At 51.4% G+C, this 19,970-nt stretch overlaps 1 protein-coding gene across 2 annotated transcripts in view; it reads left to right on the top strand.

Moving 5' to 3' along the window:
• Lama5 (laminin subunit alpha 5) overlaps window positions 1-19,970 on the top strand; it is a 50,300-nt gene that overhangs the window by 8,313 nt on the left and 22,017 nt on the right. For both annotated transcript variants that reach the window (XR_004119058.1, XM_031372968.1), the window contains exons 3-16: window positions 9,346-9,463; window positions 10,527-10,645; window positions 10,729-10,899; window positions 11,003-11,100; window positions 15,480-15,595; window positions 15,705-15,823; window positions 15,915-16,005; window positions 16,166-16,300; window positions 16,461-16,523; window positions 18,816-18,956; window positions 19,038-19,175; window positions 19,271-19,405; window positions 19,489-19,623; window positions 19,699-19,836. Coding sequence is in view for 1 of the 2 variants with exons in the window: in XM_031372968.1 (XP_031228828.1) it covers window positions 9,346-9,463; window positions 10,527-10,645; window positions 10,729-10,899; window positions 11,003-11,100; window positions 15,480-15,595; window positions 15,705-15,823; window positions 15,915-16,005; window positions 16,166-16,300; window positions 16,461-16,523; window positions 18,816-18,956; window positions 19,038-19,175; window positions 19,271-19,405; window positions 19,489-19,623; window positions 19,699-19,836 (1,717 nt within the window). In the remaining variant the exon portion in view is untranslated. The remainder of the gene's footprint in view (window positions 1-9,345; window positions 9,464-10,526; window positions 10,646-10,728; window positions 10,900-11,002; window positions 11,101-15,479; window positions 15,596-15,704; window positions 15,824-15,914; window positions 16,006-16,165; window positions 16,301-16,460; window positions 16,524-18,815; window positions 18,957-19,037; window positions 19,176-19,270; window positions 19,406-19,488; window positions 19,624-19,698; window positions 19,837-19,970) is intronic.

The raw sequence follows: 19,970 nt of genomic DNA, 5'->3' as shown, positions 1-19,970 counted from the left end.
CCCACATTCCCCCCTGCCCTGGCAGCCCCTGAAGCCTTCCTGTTTTCTGTGGTTTTAAACAAACTCACTGTGCTGGCCTCTCAAGCTCACCTTACCTCTCAGTGGAGACTAAACTGTTTGGGTTTCAGCCGTGGGGGGTCCCCTTGGGATCAACTCTACTTCCTCTGCCCCACTTGATGACCTTCTGGCCTGACCAGGCTGATCCACAGGCAGGAGGGGCCGAGAGCTCTGGCCACCTGGGGTGTTGAGGGCTGTTTGCTATCTGCTTAGCTGGGACCCCCTAGTTGACAGCCTCCTATTCCCTCACCCGTTCTTTTATGGTCTCTCTGCTGTGTTTACAACACACCTGTGGCCCCAGGCAGCAATCTGTTCTTGGTGTGTACCACAGTTTTTATTTTTTGTAATTTTTATTAGATAGCATCTCTTGTAGCCCAGGCTGGCCTTGAATATGCTAGGTAGTCCAGGCTGGCCTTGAACATGTTAGGTAGCTCAGGCTGGACCTGTTAGGTAGCCCAGGCTGGCCTTGAACACCCTTTGCCTTGACCTCCCAAGTGCTAAAATGACAGGCATGAGCTACCACACCAACATCCATCCCATACTCTCACTGCATTATTTGACTCTTGCAGTCTGCCCAGACCCTCACATATGCCAGTAAGCAAACACCCCATCACTAAGCTGCACCCAGGTTCCATTTTGTTTTTATTTCTGATTTTGAGTGGTTTGGCTTGCTTGATGCCTCCTGGGGCTTTTCCATTCCCCCATCTCTTGGGGTGGAGTCTACACATCACCTGTTTCTGGACTCCCTGGTCTGTTGAAGGGATAGCTCTGCCTTTTTACCCAGCTGTTAGCCTGAGCAGACCCTATCATGGCTGTGCCAGTGCAGCTTCGTCTGGTGGCAGCAGATTTCTAGGTGAGGTGGAGAAAGACAGAGAGGCTGGACTGGACTCCTCAAGGGCTCAGAAGGTCCAGGTGCCCTAGGGTTTGATCTGAAGGGAGTGGTCAGGCATTAGCCGGATGCCTGGGGCTAGGAAGGGCTTCCTGCCTCCGCCCAGCACCGCCTGGGACCCTGGCCTGTCCCCAGGAATTGGCAATGGGCCTTCTTCCTGCAGGGTCTAGGCTGAGTCACAGGCCACCCGCTGAGTCACTCCACTAGGACCGTGGGTTGGTCCCCTCAGCCCAGGATATGCCACAGCCAACTACACCCAGCCTATGTCTCCCTAGACCCTGGGACCAGGGGAGACCGAGGCTGTAGACTCAGGATAGATCACTGCTCCTTCCCCGGAGACGCCAGTTGGAGCCTCCCTCTTGGGAGTACCTGCTTCAGGGCGCTGCCAACCAGGAGGTTTAATCCCACATCGCAGGGCCTGGGAGGGCCCGCCAGGCCCCTTCTCACCCTCACATGATGTCCAAACCCACTTGTCTTTTTCATTTTATGTGCGTTGGTGTTTTGCCTGCATGTGTGTCTGTGTGAGGGTGTCAGATCTTGAAGTCACAGACAGACGTGAGCTGCCGTGTGGGTGCTAGGATTTGAACCTGGGGCCTTTGAGAGAGCAGTCAGTGTTCTCTCTCTCTCTCTCTCTCTCTCTTTTTTTTTTTCCAGACAGGGTTTCTCTGTATAGCTCTGGCTGTCCTGGAACTCACTCTGTAGACCAGGCTGGCCTCGAACTCAGAAATCCGCCTGCCTCTGCCTCCCAAGTGCTGGGATTAAAGGCGTGCACCACTACCGCCCGTTCTTAACTGCCATCTTGCTTTTTCCTTGGCCTTCCTTACCACTCTTGTGCCAGGTGGTTCTAGAGTTGATGACCTTGGCTCCACCTCTGTCTACCCAGGAGACAAATCTCATCTTCTCACTGGGGGCCTGGAACCTTCATATCGTGGAGTTATAATACTGGACGGTTCTCCATGTACCTTTCCTTCTCCCTAGGGTGGAAAAAAGGCTCCATAGGGCCACATAGTCTCTTGAGCCTGGAGCCTGCCCTGTGTTCCCACCCTGGATGGCCAGCTTGGTTCATGGGACTCTTGCCAGCCCTGTCAGGCAGGGTTATGGGCACAACCCCTCTTTTGGAGTCTTGGCCCTGTGAGATCTGGTTGGACAGGGGGTAAATGGGTATGGTGGGCCAAGAGCCTGGCCCCGGCTGCTGCCCTGGAGACGTGCCTGCCCCAAAATAGCAAGAATTTTAAAAATAACCGGCAGCTTTTGTTTGCTTTTTGCTTTAAAAGACATTTTTTTCCTTCTGCAAAGAGCTGTGCAGCAGCAGAAAGGTCAGGCTGCCTTGGCAGCTGAGAGGAGCAGGCGTGGCGGGGGAGGGGCTGAAGCCAGGGGTCTGTGCCCCTCCCAGGTCATACCACGGGCGCTGCTGTAGCAGGGACCAGGTTAGAGACAGATGGGAGGTTCGAGGGCATAGCCTTCCTGCCCTCCAGTGTCTGTAGCCGCCAAGCCCTTGGGGACAGTTACTCAGGCAACCGTGGGACAGGCTTAGCTTGACAGGTAGACAGAGGTGGGTAAGTGCATCCCATCCCTGCCCGGGCTTAGAAGTTTCCATGCGCCCTTACTCTGCCCGTAAGCAGCTTGGAATTAGTGTTTGTAAAAGTGCTCTCAGCTGGGAAAAATGCAGGGCCAGCTGACTGGGGAAGGCCAGAACCTCCAGCAAGGGTGCAGCCTGGGGTCTGGCCCAGGGAAAGGCGGGGGTGGGCCCCAGGGACTCATGAGGGCCAGGCTGCCAGCTCCCAGGGGCAGCCAGTGTCCCTGTCCGTTGTGCCTAAGTTTCCTGCTTGCTGTCCCTGGCCTGTCTTCTTCACAAGGGTCCCTCTGTCACTATAGAATCCCAGACCTGCTGAACTCCCAGTTTGGGGCCACAGGGTACAAGAGGCTGTGGCATGAGGTAGGGTGCAAAATAAGTTGTCCATAAAGAGGCCAGAATCCCTCCTCCAACTGGGTGGGGTATTTCCCTGCCCTCCCCCACCATAGTGAAGTGGATAATGACCTCAGAACTGGCAGCCCTTGAATAGGCCTATATGACCCTATCCTGGGGGGAAGAGTAACTGTGCCTGGTCCCACCCCTTTATCTCAGCAAGGATTGCTCAAACTGTATCTGAGGTCCTGGGGCACTGCCTGCCTGGAGTCTGTCAGCTCACAGGCCCGAGCATGCGTGTAAGTGTGTGTGTGTCTGTGTGTGCGTGTGTCTGTCTGTCTGTCTGTCTTTGTCTCTGTCTCCGTGTGTCTCCGTCTGTCTCTCTCTCCTTCCCCTCCCCTCCCCCTCTGAGTAGTCCTCCCTGTCCTGGAGTTAGCTCTGTAGACCTTGCTGTCAGTGAACTCTGGTCGATCTGCCTCTGCCTCTTGAGTGCTGGGATTGGAGTCATGTACCACCATCAAGCTATGAGAAGGATTCTCAGCTGAAGAATTGCCTCCCTCAGATTGGCCTATGGGGTATTTTTTTGGTTAATGACTGCTGTGGACCACTGGGGTGGTGCTCTCCCTAGGCAGGTGGGCCTGGGTTATTTAAGAAGGGTAGCTGGGCAGACCAGGGGGAGCAAATTAGGAAGCAGTGTTGCTTTCTGCTTCAGTTTCTGCCTTGGCTTCCTTGAGTGTAAGATGAAGTAAATCCTTTGCTCCACAGGTTGCTTCCTACTGTTTTTTTTTTTTTTTGCACAGTGACAGACAGCACACTAAGAGAGAAGCTGGCACCAGGGAGAGGGTATAGCTGGCGTGACCTGACTGTGTTGGTTCTCATGTCTTTATTTTGTGGGAAGAAGAAGGAGAGTTTTGGAGTTTTGAGCTCATACTTGAGGAACTGTTGTGAAGCCTTTGAAGATAAGGATACCTAGAGACGTGTGTGTGGGATTTTTGAGTTAGGAATTTGTGGTTTTCGCCTGGTGTGGTGGCGTATGCCTTTAATCCCAGCACTCAGAGGCGGAGGCAGATGGATATGTGTGAGTACAAGGTCACTCTGACGGACAGGGGGAGTGAGTTCCAGGACAGCCAGAGCTGCACCGAGAAACTGTGTTTCCAAAAACCACAGGAAGGCATCTGTGGTTCTGGTCATCTGGAGCTGAAGAATCAGCTCTGTTAATGTGAAAGATTTGATGTTCACTGGATGGAGCTGAAAAATTAGTCATGATTGCTTAGGAAGAGGTCAGTATCGCTGAGGTGAAATCTGGGAAGTGTTCCCTCAGGGTCAGCACGTGGCGGTTGTGGTCCACGAGGCCAAAGCTGTGGCAGCTGTGGTCCACGAGGCCAAAGCTTTTCCTTTCTTTCTTAAGCATGCTCTGTTTAGAAACGTATTTACCTTTATTTTATGTGCGTCGGTGTTTTGCCTCGATGTATGCCTACATGAGAGTGTCAGATCTTGGAGTTATAGATAGATGTGAGCTGCCATGTGGTTGCTGGGAATTTAACTCAGGACCTTTAAAAGAGCAGCCAGTGCTCTTAACCTCTGGGCCATCTCTCCAGCCCCTCAAGGCTTTTTCTTAAGCCAAACTTGGTAACGTATAAGAGTCTCCCACATGGTACTGGTTTTGGTGTCATGAAAGCTACAGGATTGAAGGGGTCATGGGCAGAAGCTGAGGCTTGTCATTGCAAGAGGCCAGGAGAGTCCATTGGTGAAGGTACAGCCTCAGCTACAGTGGGACCCTAGGGTTGATAGAGTCATGGAGTGAGGTTAGAAAAGAAGGGTTATGGGGATGGAGAGATGGTTCAGAGGTTGAGAGCACTGGCTGCTTTTCCAAAGGTCCTGAGTTCAATTCCCAGAAATCACATGGTGGCTCACAACCCTCTGTAATGGGATTTGGTGCCTCCTTCTGGCATGCAGGAGTACATGCAGGCAGAACGCTATATACATAATTAAAAAAATACATCTTTAAAAAAGGCAGAAAAGAAAGGTTAGGGTTTAATCGTGATGGTTTGTCAAGTTGATGCAAACCTAGACGTAGAAAAAGATGAGAAAGAGGGGGTCTCGATTGAATTACCTCCCTCAAGAAAAAGATGAGAAAGAGGGGGTCTCAATTGAATTACCTCCCTCAGATGGGCCTGTGGGAATGTCTGTGTGACATTTTCCTGACTTACAGTTGTAGCCCACTGTGAGTGGTGGTACTCTTAGGTAGGTGGGCCTGAGAAATCCAGGAGGGAAGCAAGTCACTAACGTAAGCAGCAACTTTCCACGTTTCTACTTCAGTCCCTGCCTCCAGTCAGTGCTTAATCACAGTGACAGAAAGCAAGCTATTACAGCCTGGAGTAGGAGGTCCCCTTCCCCAGGGGGTCCTACACACTTTAAGCCTGATGACCTGCACCTGCTATTGGTGAGGAGCTAGGCCAGTAGAAGCAGGAGGGATCAATCTACCCCTGTGCAGGCCAGGTCCAGCTTGGTCACAACCACTGGCCTCCTTAATTCCAGAGCTTGGAACAGAGCCCAGCCTGACAGTGGCTTCTCCCCTTTCTTGTTCATCTTGCTCCAGTCTCCAAGACCTGTGTATAAGTGCATTCTTCTCAGCTTTCAGACTTGTGCACAGGCTGTGGAAACCACTCCCTCTCCTGCCTCCGCACAGAAGAGGCCAAGCCTGGAGTGGGTGCTGTTGGGCTGCCCCTGAAGCATTTAGGAAGCGAGGTCTGAGGCTGGCCTGCCAGCACTGTGGGCTGAGCTGGACATGCAGATGGATAGCAGGTGATAGGGAACTTGTAGGTGCTGGTCAAGAGTGAATGAAAAGTGCTGAGGTGTGTATTTTTCTTGAGATGGAATCCAAGGCTTCCTAAATCCTGCTCTAGCAGGATTCCTAAATCCTTGAGAATTGCTCTAGCATCAAGCTGCAGCCCAGCTCCAGGCAGCTAAATGGGCAGATTACCCACCATTGCCTTTATTTTATCCCAAGGACTTCATTTCTGACAGGCTAGTACTCAGCACAGACGGGTAAGGAACTGACTGCTTCATCTTACCCTTGGGCTGAGGTAGTTTGTGTATACCCCACACTGCAAGTGACCCTCGGCAGAGATAAGATTGGTGATGACTGTGATCACGAAAAAAAAAAACAATTTTAACATTTCACAAATCCAAAGTTCAAAGTATTATCTGGACTCAGGGCAGACTCTTTTTTTTCTTTTCTTCTTTTTTTCTTTTTTTTTCTTTTTTTTTGGTTTTTCGAGACAAGGTTTCTCTGTATAGCCCTGGCTGTCCTGGAGCTCACTCTGTAGACCAGGCTGGCCTCAAACTCAGAAATCCGCCTGCCTCTGCCTCTCAAGTGCTGGGATTAAAGGTGTGTGCCACCACTGCCCGCCTCAGGGCAGACTCTTAATATCTGTAAGAGCTAGAAGTTACTTCCAGTATAAAATAACAGTATCATTCCTTTTTAAAATTTACTTACCTATCTATCTATTTTTTGAGACAAGGTCTCACTTTATAGCCCTGGCTGTCCTGAAACTCATTATGTAGGCCAGATTGGCCTTGGACTCAAGGACTCTGCCTGCCTCTGCCTGCCTCTGCCTCACAGAATCAAGTGCTGTGATTCACAGGGCTGCAGAGATGGCTCAGCCGTTAAGAGCACAGACTGCTCTTCCAAAGGTCCTGAGTTCAATTCCCAGCAACCACATGGTGGCTCACAACCATCTGAAATGAGATCTGACGCCCTCTTCTGGGGTGTCTGAAGACAGTGACTGTACTCATATACATAAAATCTTAAAAAAAAAAGTGTGCATCACTATATCCTGTGACATTCCTATCCTAAAAGGAAGGAATGGGTCCAAGCAAAAGGGCAAACGTTAAATCCTGTAGCTATATATGTTAAATCCTGTAGCTATATGCTCAACATTTGCGGCATCTGCATGCTCAACATTTATGGTATACAGTGGCAGTGCATACAGTGGCAGTCTGAGCTCTGCCAGGCAAGTGGCCCCATCCAAATGGCTTGCTGTTGACAGACCGCATGGCTTCTCTGGGGTTGATTCCATTTGTTGCCTGTAGCTTTTCTTTATAGATTTTTTTCCAAGTTCCCAGCATCTCCAGTGGCTGGGTCCTTGCTGTAGCTTGGGCTTCATTTGGAACCTGACTCTGTTATAAGCATCGTTGCCTGGTGGACTTTTGTCAGAAATCTTGGTAGAAACCTTTATGATATCGTAACTCTTGTATTCTCCATCCCAGCAAGTCTGCTACCACGTAGATGATGCCAAGTTGTGTCGCCAGCCTGAGTAGTAGGTGGGCCCCTTGCACACAGTCACAGATATCTGAAACTGTGAGGCCATGTTCCCAGGTAGCTTTCTGCCACAGGCAGGAGAGTTGCCCGTTTCATACTGTGGAACCTGACGGAGTCACCTCACTGCGTTGAAGGCCCCCAGGGGCTTTTCTTTCTTATTTTCCAAGGGCTAATTATGTAACTTCTAATTAAAGTTACTAGTTTCTTAATTATATTTAAATAAGCTGCCTTCCTGCTATACTTACATTCTCTACATCTTTTATTTATTTTTAAAAATATTTTCAAGTATTTTTCTATTTCTTTTCCTTTCTTTCTTTCTTTCTTTCTTCCTTCCTTCCTTCCTTCCTTCCTTCCTTCCTTCCTTTCTTTCTTCCTTTCTTTCTTTCTTCCTTTTTATTTATATGAGTACACTGTAGCTATCTTCAGACACACCAGAAGAATGCATTGGATCCCATTACAGATGGTTGTAAGCTACCATGTGGTTGCTGGGAATTGAACTCGGAACAGTGCTCTTAACCGCTGACCCATCTCTCCAGCCCCATTCTCTATATCTTTGTTTCATTTTTTTTTCCTTCTTCTGGTTGTAAATCTGACAATAACCATGCAATAACCATGACACAGCCTGGGAATTGAACTCGGGACCTCTGGTAGAGCAGTCAGTGCTCTTAACCGCTGACCCATCTCTCCAGCCCCATTCTCTACATCTTTATTTCATTTTTTTTCCTTCTTCTGGTTGTAAATCTGACAAAAGGCAGCCAGCAATAACCATGACACAGCCTGGATGCTATGCTGCCTTGACTTTTACTCTACAAAATTAATTAGTTCATTCCTTTCGAATTTAGCCTCTCTCGAAATTTCTGGGCGCAGGCAAAATGTGGGCAGATTCTTTGCCAGAATGTCCCCAGTCTGATTTTTCTATGGGATGACTGTTCCAATCTGAAACCTCATGTCCATGTACCACATATATGCCTGGTGCCCATGGAAGCCAGAAGAGGGTGTTGAAACTCCTGGGACTGGAGTTATAAACTTGTGAGCTTCCACATGGGTGCTGGGAATCAAAGCAGGGTTCTCTGGAAGAGTGGCTTGTGTTCTTAAGCTGAGCCTCCCCTTCAGCCTCCTGTCCACATTGCTTTATTGTTCTTTACGTGTATTTGTGTGCATGTGTGTATGTGTTTGTGTAGGCACGTGGGCTGTGGTGCACATGAGGAGCCTCCTCTCCCATCTTCACGGCAGGTTCTGGGGATGAGAGCTGGGTTATCCTGTGGGAGTTGCTTTACTCAAGGAGGCATCTTGCTGGCATCATTGCCTGTATTTCTACTGGGTCCTGGTCTTTCACGTGTGCATCAGAATGGCGCAGCAAGCTCCACCTCCAGCTTCTAGACTTTTACTTTTTTTTTTTTTTAAGATTTTTTTAATTTAATGTATGAGTATCTGCATGCACATCTGCGTGCCAGAAGAAGGCCCAAGATCTCATTACAGATAGTTTTGAGCCACGATGTAGTTGCTGGGTATTGAACTCAAGGACCTCTGGAAGAATAGCCAGTGCTCCTAACAGCTGAGCCATCTCTCCAGCCCAGCTTCTGGACTTCTCTAACCTACATTTCCCAATCTTCCACATTCCTTTCACACCAGTTCCAGAGTCTGGGGACCATGTGATTAGCTTTAATGACAGCAGTAGCCTGACTACTTTGGTATCAGATTTCTTTTTTCTTTTTTTCTGAGACAGGGTTTCTCTATGTAATAGTCCTGGCTATCCTGAAACTTACTATGTAGACCAGGCTGGCCTCGAACTCAGATCTTCCAGCCTCTGCCTCAGAGGGCTGGGATTAAAAGTGTGCGTGCGCCTCAGTCCATGGTGACAGGAGCATGCTGGCAAAGCCATTTCAAGTCATGGTGGCAGACAGGAACTAGGTCTTCAAGGCTCCTAGTGACCCACTTCCTCCAGTGAGGCCTTACCTCCTAGGAGTTCCACCTGTCACCAAAATGGTGCCACCCGCTGGGGCCAAGCTTTCAAAACATGAGCCTGCTGGGGAAGACATTTCAGAGTCAAACTTGAAGAGCTCATCACAGACACGCCTCTGCATCACCTGCTGTACCTCACACTGGAGAGGGCAGGAAGCTACTTGGAGGGGCCCAGTGTCTGATGTCACACTCCCTGTGTCCTTGCAGGTGTTCCATGTGGCCTATGTGCTCATCAAGTTTGCCAACTCACCTCGGCCTGACCTCTGGGTGCTGGAGCGGTCCACAGACTTTGGCCACACTTATCAGCCATGGCAGTTCTTTGCCTGTGAGTGTCCTGAGCTGCAGGACTGGAGTCCTTGCTGTGGGGCTAGAGTTGCTTCAAGGCCCCTGATGCCAAGCCCTGACCCCTGTGATGGCCTCTTTAGGGTTCATTGCTGCCAGCACTACCTAGGAGCAGATGGGAGCTTATCGACTTCCACGCTTGACATTGGACATAGCTGGTGTCACACTGGTGGTACCAGGAGGAATCTTTGAGCCATTTTATGGCTCCTCTAGATGGGTTTCAGCTCAGGCGGCTCCCGTGGTAACAAAGCAGCCTTGGCAGCTGTGGGCCTACCTCCTGCCAGCTTTACTGCCTGTGGCAGGAGACAGCTGGAGTCCTTGGCAGGCCCAGCCACATGCCACCTGACCAGTTATGTTGGCTGTGTGGGGGTAACTCTGATTAGATAGACCTGGTGACACATCCCTCAAAACTCCCTGGTCGAGAGTGGGAGAGGGGCGGCTGCAGAGAGGCTAAGGAACACCCATTCTCTGGCATGTCCCAAGAAGAGAGAGGCCTGAGAAATGAGGTGTAGCAGAGGCTCTGCAGTCCAGTCTGCCTTGAGCTAGCGTTTTGTTTGTTTGTTTGTTTGTTTGAGATTTATTTATTTTTTAAGAGTTATGTATACAGTGTTCTGCCTGAATGTATGTCTGCAGGCCAGAAGAGGGCACCAGATCTCATTATAGATGGTTGTGAGTCACCATGTGGTTTGCTGGTAATTGAACTCAGAACCTCTGGAAGAACAGCCAGTGCTCTTAACCTCTGAGCCATCTCTCCAGCCCCGAGCTAGGGTTTGCTGTCTGTTCAATAACTCTTGCTTGTCAGTAGAACATGGGGCAGCAATCTGTGTTTCAGAGCGTGTAGGTAGCACAGGGATGCTAGGCTGGGGCCCTAGGGATGCAGGACGCTACTGGGACACTTAATGGGCAAGGCACTGCGGGACCCCAAGGTCACCCGCAGGGTGAGCACGTGGGTGTGGCTGGAAACTTGTAGAGGCTGTGGGGAGTGGGTTGGTGCAGGCGTCTAGATCTGCTATCCTTTACCCTACCTTCTCACCTGTTTCCTGCAGCCTCCAAGAGGGATTGTCTGGAGAGGTTTGGACCTAGGACTCTAGAGCGCATCATGCAGGATGACGACGTCATCTGCACCACGGAGTACTCTCGAATAGTGCCTCTGGAGAATGGCGAGGTGGGTTGCACAGCCCTGCTTGTCTGGGGGCAGTGGATCCCTGTTGTTTCCGAACCTGGCCTGATCCATCACACCTTTTTCAGATCGTGGTGTCCTTGGTGAACGGGCGTCCTGGGGCCATGAACTTCTCCTACTCACCACTACTTCGAGACTTCACCAAGGCCACCAACATCCGATTGCGGTTTCTGCGAACCAACACGCTACTGGGACACTTAATGGGCAAGGCACTGCGGGACCCCACTGTCACCCGCAGGGTGAGCACGTGGGAGTGGCTGGGAACTTGTAGAGGCTCTGTGGAGTGGGTTGGTGCAGGCGGCATGGTCCGGTGACACCTAACACTCATGGCCTCCACTGTAGTATTATTACAGCATCAAAGACATCAGCATTGGCGGTCGCTGCGTCTGTCATGGCCACGCAGATGTCTGTGACGCTAAGGACCCCTCGGATCCTTTCAGGTGAGACCTGTGGCTGTCTGTCTGTCTGTCCTCATCTACCTACCCCACCTATCACAGCTCTGGCTTCCCGATGCGACCTGTGCTGGCTGCTATTCTGAGTCTCTGTTTCTATCTGAAGAGGTAGAACTATGTGAGCCTCTCAGGTTGTTGGGTGACAACTTACCTGATCCACCCACCTAGGGTCTTTGGGATAGGTATCACTGAAAGCCATGATCCCTTGGCACAGGGCACCTATACCCCTAGGTGGATGTGTACCATTTGTTCAGGCAGCCCATCCCAGCTCCCCTAACCTTTCCCAGGGCACAAAAAGTCTCCATTGCCTTCATCCTTGACCTTTACCCCACTCAGGGCAAGGGCCAAGGTCACGGACAGGAGCAGCAAGTGTTCCCCATTTAATGTACCCAGTGTCCATGTGGCTAGGGCCAGCCAAGGGCTCTGACCTCTTGTGAATAAGCCGTGCTTTATCCTGGCCCTGGGCCTGACAACCAAACTCCCATAACCCACCCAGAGCCAGATGGTTAGGCAGAAGTACCCAGTATCTACCCCACCACCAGATGCCATCACACAATTTGTACCTGAGTCTAGAGCCCCTGATGGCCTGACCCACCCAAGTCTAGAGCTCCTGATGGCCTGACCCACCCAGTAAGCCCTTACCTAAATGGATGACCGGAGCCTAGCACCAAGGCCCTTATTCTGCCTGGAAACTGTTCTTGGCAGAGCCCTTCCTTTCCTCCTCTTTCCTTCCCTTTCCCCTGGCAGCAGCCAAATATTGAGCTACTAACAGACAAGGCCCTGTGGGTATAAATAAGCACAGCTGCTCTGAAGAGGTAGCCAGGATCCATCATTCCCCACCTCCATGTGCCACAAGTCAGAACAAAGCAGGGATGGGAGAGGATAGAGCTGCAGGGAGGAGCCGGCAGTGGGATGCCCTTGTGAGACACTTATGCCCTACCTGGTACATTGGCCAGGCAGCCCCCTCCCCTGTCCCCTCAGCCTGCCTCAGAACACTCCCACAAGATGCAAGCAGCTCACCTGTCACTTCCATTGCCTCAGAGTTTTTGGTCCTAAGTCTTGAGCTGAGCTCAGTATAGGGATTCTACTGGGGCTTTCAGCTTCAGCACAGGCTCCAGGTTATAGAGGAAGTAGGTGAAGCTAAGACACTGGGATGTGCACACACACACACACACACACACACACACACACACACACACACACACACACTGATGAAGCCATCTCCTGCAGAGTAACTTAAGCAGGTATGGCACAGTGTCCCAATACATCTGAAGGACTCAGGCAGGCAGGCTGCAAGTCCTAGCCTTCTGGGGACACTTGTGGGAATGAGTCTTTGGCAGTGAGGCTCTGGGCACTGCTAATTGCCCTGGGAAATTAAATGCCAAGTGGGAGTACAACTCCCTATGGCCAGGAATGGATGGAGCCCATTAGTAAACCAATTAGCCTTAGAGGAAGTGGGGCCCAGCATCTGGGCGCATCTTTACCTGCTGGGAGAGGTTCACCGCTGTGCCCGTCTCACATGCTCAGGCCTGAACTGGGTCCAGCCCTCCCTTCAGGGCTTGAGGAATGGCGTATGCTGGCATTTTCCCCAGAGCCACAGACTTCAACAAAATCTCAGAGCCCCAGCCTGTGCTCTCAAACCAGCCAATGCGTTTTTCCATTCATCACTTGCTTCCTCTCTAGAGATGAGGTTGTTGGTTCATTGCCACCTTTCCCTCATCCTGTCTATCCAGTGTGGTCCCCACCCCAACTTGTCCATACCATGGCTCTTCCTCGGATGAAGAAACTAAGTAAGCTCTGTGTCAGTGAGCCCCAGCCCACTGTTCTTGCTTTTTGTTTTGTACAGGCTTGTCTTGAACTGCCTCTGTAGTTTGGGCAGACTTTCTCTCTCAGCCTCCAGAGCAGCTGTGATGACAGGGTGTCCCACGAGGTCTGGCAGCCTGTATCCTGTCACAGGCTTGCCTGGCTCAGGCAAACCCAGATGTGCAGAGAGACCCTGGCTCTTCCTCAGTGACCTGGTCCTCAGCCCCTCATCGTTCCCACCTGGGACACTTGTCTCTGTCCAGCGCCTCTGTCACCCTTTGTTCTCACAACCCCTTGCTTCGCTGGACCTCTCTCCATTTTCTGCAGTCTGCCACTTAGTGGGTGACCGTCTGTTAGTCACCTTTGGAAGACGGCTGCGGACAGGGCGTTGGTGGCTTCCATTCTCTTGATGACTGTGCCTTCGGGACTTTGGTGGGGTTCTTTACCTGGGTTAGCATTAGGCCCCTGTCGGGTCCTTGTCGGGTCCCTTGAGCTGATGCTGGCGTTGCTGCTGTGTTTTTATGCCCTTTGCCTGGATGCCTGTGGATCCAGTTGGAAGTGCAGAGGGGTGTCTCTGGTTCTGAGATCTCAGAATGCATGGATCTTTGTTAACTGGGTGGCTGCGGTCCTCCTTGCCCTCTTCTGTGCTCCCACACAGTGATCCCTGTCTGAGAACACCTTATGTTTTCCTTCTGTCTTCTCAGAGAATGTCCCCGTTAGCTCTGTCTGTTCTGTTGTTTACCTACTCCATTGAAAACCCTTAATTCCCCCCTTTTTTTTGTTTTTTTGTTTTTTTTTGTTTTTGTTTTTGAGGTAGGGTTTCTCTGTGTAGCCCTGGCTGTCCTGGAACTCACTCTGGAGATCAGGCTGGCCTCGAACTCAGAAATCTACCTGCCTCTGCCTCCCAAGTGCTGGGATTAAAGGCGTGCACCACCACCCAGCAATTTTTTTTTCCCTTTAAAAACATGTTTAAGGTTTTGTCTGTATGAGTGTTTTGCTTACATGTATGTATGTGTTGTACATGTTTGCCTTGTACTTCAGGAGGCCAGAAGAGCGTGTCAGACCCATGTGGGTCCTAGAAGCCCTGGCCTTGGGAAAGCAGCCAGTGCTTTAACCAGTGAGAGCTGTTCAGCTCTAGGCTTTGTTTCCAGAGTCTCACTATGCAGCTCTCATTGGCCCACAATGTAGATGAGGCTGGCCTGGAATTCACTATATATACACAAGATGAGCCTTAAACTCACAGATCTACCTGCCTCTGCCTCCCAACTGCTAAGACTAAAGCCACGCTGGGCTTAGCTTTTTATTTTTATTTTTTAATAATTTAATAATTGCATTCTTTTAATTCTAGAAGTTCTAACTAGTCATTTTCCACATCTGCCTATTTTTAGATTCCTTTGTTTATAGTCATTCTGAAACATTCTTTTACAGCATCTACCAGATTACTTCATTAAACAGAGTTGGGCCTAAGTCTGCCATGTGTGGCATCTACAGACCTTATGTCCTTCCTTTACAAGGCCTCTTTGGGGCTCTGTCTCCCAAGGGGAGATGCCCCCAGGGTGGACTTGTAAGGATTTTTTACCAGGCCAGCCTTACACCACTTTGACTTCTTCCCATATTAGCTCAGGGATGTCTCTTAACCATGTTATTTGCTCAAAGTGAGATGCCTGCTGCAGACCTATGGCTGTGCCTCAGCTGGGTTAGGCTGAATGGCTGCTGCCTATCTGTCCTGACAGGTAGTTCCTTCTCCTACACTGAGGCCGAGGCTTTCCCAGAAGCCTTTAGGATGGAACAGGAAGCAGGGTTCCCAAGGCCCTGGAACCCCCTGATGGGGATCAGTGGGAGTTGAGCCTAAGGGTTTGAGGCTCTGAGTTCCTGGCACACACAGATAGGCTTCTCTGGCCTCTTGCTCAGGAAATGCGTATGCTGCCCCTTTGAGCGGGCTGGCTGTGACCCTGCCACACGCTGGTAGAACGTGGGAGGTGTTGGTTTATACAACGCAGATGCTCCAGTCTTGTGCTCATCTCCAGCCAGCTGTCCCCCTGCCCACTGGGACAGCGTCGGGCCTCCAGCCTTTGGAAAGAGGAAGTAGTTCTTGGCCACTAGCCTCTGGGGAGATGGCCTAGATATATGGGGGTGTCTGACTGACAGGATTTCACAAGCTGAATAAGATCCAGGTCTCTGGAGATCCTTAGAACCGGTTCAAGGCTTGGGTACAGATGGTATTGAGAGAGCCAAGGTTCCACCTGTGTTAGTGCCTAGGCCCCACCCCAATATCAACACACACCCTAAGGGAGTCACTAAGATCCCCTGTCCCTCTCTGCTGACACAGGGAGTCTGTCTCCTTCTTGGCCTGTGTCCGTTCTCAAAGGTTCAAGCCATGTGCAGAGCCGTCACAATGGGAGCTGGAAGTCTGGACCAGAGCTTACTGCATGACAGCTGGGGACTGCGGGGAGGGGAGCTTGTGCCCACACAGCAGGCTAGCGATGCCCAAGGATGTACCACCCACCTCGTCTCTAGCCCTCTGACGCAGGGGTGGGTCCTGATGCCTCTCTGTCCCTTTGTAGGCTGCAGTGTGCCTGCCAGCACAATACATGTGGAGGGTCTTGTGACCGATGCTGTCCAGGCTTCAACCAGCAGCCGTGGAAGCCCGCCACCACGGACAGCGCCAATGAGTGCCAGTGTGCGTATGCCACGCTAGTATTCGCTGCTTGCACCCGTGGCTCATGGAATATGTCCCAGGGGTTCCAGGGCCACGGAAGGCGTGCTAACCATTGGCCCTGACTCCACAGCCTGCAACTGCCATGGCCACGCCTATGACTGTTACTACGACCCTGAGGTGGACCGGCGTAACGCCAGCCAGAACCAGGACAACGTGTACCAGGGCGGAGGTGTCTGCCTCGATTGCCAGGTGGGCTAGGCAAAGGCCAATCCGGTGTAGATGGCCTATGACAGGAGTAAGACATGCCTGGACTTAGTGAGCTCTGTGTCTGTATCCTTAGCACCACACGACGGGTATCAACTGTGAGCGCTGCCTGCCTGGCTACTACCGAGCCCCCGACCAGCCGCTGGACTCACCTCATGTCTGTCAGCGTAAGCAGAGCTATGTTCCTAAGCCTTGGAGGTCCGGCTGTCTTAGCTGCTGTATCTCCTAGACATCCTCCCCCCCCCCGCCCCCTCCGCTCAACCTGAGGAGGCCAGACCGTAGTAGCTCCCTATTTTATGTCCCTCTTCTCTCTGACTGTTCCCTCAGCCTGCGACTGTGAGTCAGACTTCACGGATGGGACCTGTGAAGACTTGACGGGTCGCTGTTACTGCAAGCCAAACTTCACAGGAGAGCTGTGTGCCGCCTGTGCTGAGGGCTACACGAACTTCCCACACTGCTACCGTGAGGACCAGCAAGGAGCTTGGAGTGGGGATTGGTTGGGAAGGGAATCAAAGGGCCTAGGAAGGGTAGAAGACCCAGGGCCCTGGGGTGGTCTGTGGTACTGGAGCCAGAGAGTCTGCCCCGCAGACCTGGTTGACAAGTGTGATGTCTCCTCCCTCAGCTCTGCCTTCATTTTCCTACAATGACACGAGAGAACAGGTGCTTCCTGCTGGGCAGATCGTGAGTAAGTACCCAGAGGTCATCAGGACCCACGGCCGAAGCTGTGCACAGACGGATGGCCAGTTGTTATCTTAGTCTTTTATTTTAGTCTGTTAACTTTTTTTTTTTTAAGATTTATTTATTATTATATCTAAGTACACTATAGCTGTCTTCAGACACACCAGAAGAGGGCACCAGATCTCATTACGGATGGTTGTGAGTCACCATGTGGTTGCTGGGATTTGAACTTAGGACCTTTGTAGAGCAGTCAGTGCTCTTTACCACTCAGCCATCTCTCCACCCCCATCTGTTAACTTTTAAAGTTAATTTTTATTTCATGTGTATGCATGTTTGTGTATGTGTGTGTCTGCCTGGTGCCCATAGAATAGAGGCAGAAAAGGTGTTGGATCCGCCTGGTCCTGGAGTTACAGTTCTGAGCTACCATGTGGGTGCTGGGACCTGATTCTCCTTCCTCTGCAAGAGTGGCCAGTGCTCTTAATTGCTGAGAATGTATCTTCAAGCACAGTCCCAGAAGTTCTGCTTGGGGCTACAGCGGTGGTGCATCTCTGGGCCTGGCTTTCACAAACCCCTGGGATTCATTGTCAGCTCCTCAGCAAACACAGAAGGCAAATAACCCTCTCTCCACACACTCTGAACCTCGTGTGTGCGCCCGTATTATAAACACTGCAGTGAACCACACACGCCGTTTAGGGGTTGTGTCTTCCCCTACCACAATTGTGTAAACGTGGCTTTCCACAGCTGTGTTATAGACAGATGGAGCACTGAATTAACCAGTCACCCTGCCCACCTTCAGAAAGATGCTCTGACAAACATCCGGGCACGAATGACTTCTCATGGTCTTGTCTCCACAGGGTGTTTCCCAGACGTCAGCAGGCTCTGGCTTAGCAGACTTGCATATGTTGTGGCCTTTTGCCCAGGTGCCAAGTCAGCTCTCTAACATAAGACAACAATATTGGTGTACTAGCTGTGTGCATGGCTGCTGGCTGGACTGTTGTCAACCTGCACAGTAGCCTCTGCTGTCCGCTTAAGCGGAGACCTCTCTCCTAAGGCAGAGACACTTCTCAGTGTTTCTGGGTTGGGGTTCCACCTTTAGATAATTTTTTTTTTTTTTTGGTCCTGTTGGCAGGATCCTGTCCTTCTAGGGCAGGACAGAAGTAGATGCTGTTTCTCAGGAGCCTGGCCCTGCGTATTTGTGTGTGATAGCTCTGGCTGGTTTGGAATGCCAGCGGACCTCACCTTCCAGCCCTTTTCCTCATGACTTTTTTCTCGCTGGAGTCTCCTTGCAAGTCCGCTGGCACCGGAGGGAAGGGGTAGTAACCTGACCCCTGACTGCCCTTGTTGACATCAGTCTGGGCCTCACCTGTCCTCTTGTCCTTCCTTCTTTTCCTGCTAACCTTTCCTTTCTGGACTTTTGCTAGCTGGAGGAGCAAAGTGTGTTCCTGTCGGGCTGTGCCTTCACTGGTGGCTTTGAAGAGTTTACTGTCTCTTTTTTTTTTTTTGAGACAGATTTCTTGCATAGCCCTGGCTGCCCTGGGACTAGCTATGTAGACTAGGCTGGGTTCAGGCTCCCAGAGATCCAGCCACCTGCCTCTGACCCCCGAGCACTGGGATTAAAGATGTGCACCACCGCCACATGGCTCGCTGTCTATACTCTGATTACTCAGTTACTGCTACGCTCTCCACCAGCCCCAGGCCATCATTCTTGTCAGGATTAACAGTCAGATGTTCAAAGCTCTCTTTGCTGCCTGATTTGGGCACCTGGTGGGCTTTTCTTCCTTCGTCCCAGCCCCCAGAAATAATGATAAATCCAGAAGATTCTGTCTGGCTTGTTTTAGTCTTTCCCTGCGTTTGTTAATTAGGAGCTTCAGTTAAAACTGTGACGAATTAATAACTGTGTTGTTGGTGGTGGTGGTGCTGTGTCTGTGTGTGTGTGTGTGTGTGTGTGTGTGTGTGTGTGTGTGTGTGTGTTTTAAGGCCAGGGTCTCACTCCTTGGCTGGAACAAGCTGTGTAGACCAGGCTAGCTTTGAACTCATAGAGATCCACCTGCTTTGGTTCCCCAAGATAGGGACTAAAGGTGGGCATCACTACACCCAGCCAGATAGATGGTTTGAATCAGCAGTTCATTGCTGTTTTCCTAAAGTACCAGCCTTGGGAGTTTTACTTCTTTTTAGATCCTAATTTCTACTATGTAAATGTGTAAAAATGTGACTTTGTAGAAAAGCTAGTCTCTCTGGCGGGAGTGGGGAGGGTTGGGCTCTGCCTGTGTGTAAGCCTCCTGTCCCACCTTCCTCCCAGACTGTGACTGCAATGCCGCAGGGACCCAGGGCAATGCCTGCCGGAAGGACCCCCTGTTGGGACGCTGTGTCTGCAAACCCAACTTCCGGGGCACCCACTGTGAGCTCTGTGCTCCCGGATTCTACGGGCCCAGCTGTCACCGTGAGTGCCGCCCCTCATCCACTCATGAGGTGCCCCTGCACCAAGTAAGCTCTGACTGATTAGTTGTTTGTCTTTTTGCAGCATGCCAGTGTTCCAGCCCCGGAGTAGCCAACGGCCTCTGTGACCCAGAGTCCGGCCAGTGCACGTGCCGTACCGGCTTTGAGGGGGACAGGTGTGACCACTGTGCCCTTGGTTATTTCCACTTCCCTCTCTGTCAGTGTGAGTGACATCCCTCCATGTGGGCACAGGTGGCCGGGGTGCCTGAGGGACAGCCCGCTCCTGTTAGGATCCCAGTAACACATTCTACTCTGCAGTGTGTGGCTGCAGCCCAGCAGGGACCCTGCCTGAAGGCTGTGATGAGGCTGGCCGTTGCCAATGCCGACCTGGCTTTGACGGTCCTCACTGTGACCGCTGCCTTCCAGGATACCATGGGTACCCCGACTGTCATGGTAAGCAGAGAATTAGAGCATCAAGGAGTCAAGCCATTCCCACAGGACCAGGGTCTGACCCCCACCCCCTTGTGTGCTCGTAGCTTGTGCCTGTGACCCTCGGGGGGCCCTGGATCAACAGTGTGGAGTGGGCGGTTTGTGCCGCTGTCGTCCTGGCTACACGGGCACCACCTGTCAGGAATGTAGCCCTGGCTTCTATGGTTTCCCCAGCTGCATCCGTAAGTTTCTTGGGCAAATGGAGGTGTGCAGTTCATAGCCCTACCTTCCACCCACACACTGATTTCTCCCCACAGCCTGCCACTGCTCTGCGGATGGCTCCTTGCATACAACCTGTGACCTTACAACTGGCCAGTGCAGGTGCCGGCTCCGAGTGACAGGTCTTCGTTGTGATATGTGTGTGTCAGGCGCCTATAACTTCCCCTACTGCGAAGGTGAGCTGGGGATGGTGCAGAGGAGGGTGGGCGTGTTTGTGTGATCTGTGCACTGTTCACGGAGGTCAGCTCATGTGTGCATCCAGGGACTGTGTTCTGTAGCTCTGTCCGTGTGCTGTGTGTTTTTAAGGTTG

The sequence above is a fragment of the Mastomys coucha genome, unplaced genomic scaffold (assembly GCF_008632895.1).
Source record: "Mastomys coucha isolate ucsf_1 unplaced genomic scaffold, UCSF_Mcou_1 pScaffold15, whole genome shotgun sequence".
Taxonomy (NCBI): Eukaryota; Metazoa; Chordata; class Mammalia; order Rodentia; family Muridae; genus Mastomys; species Mastomys coucha.
This window is presented reverse-complemented; position numbering and strand designations above follow the sequence as displayed.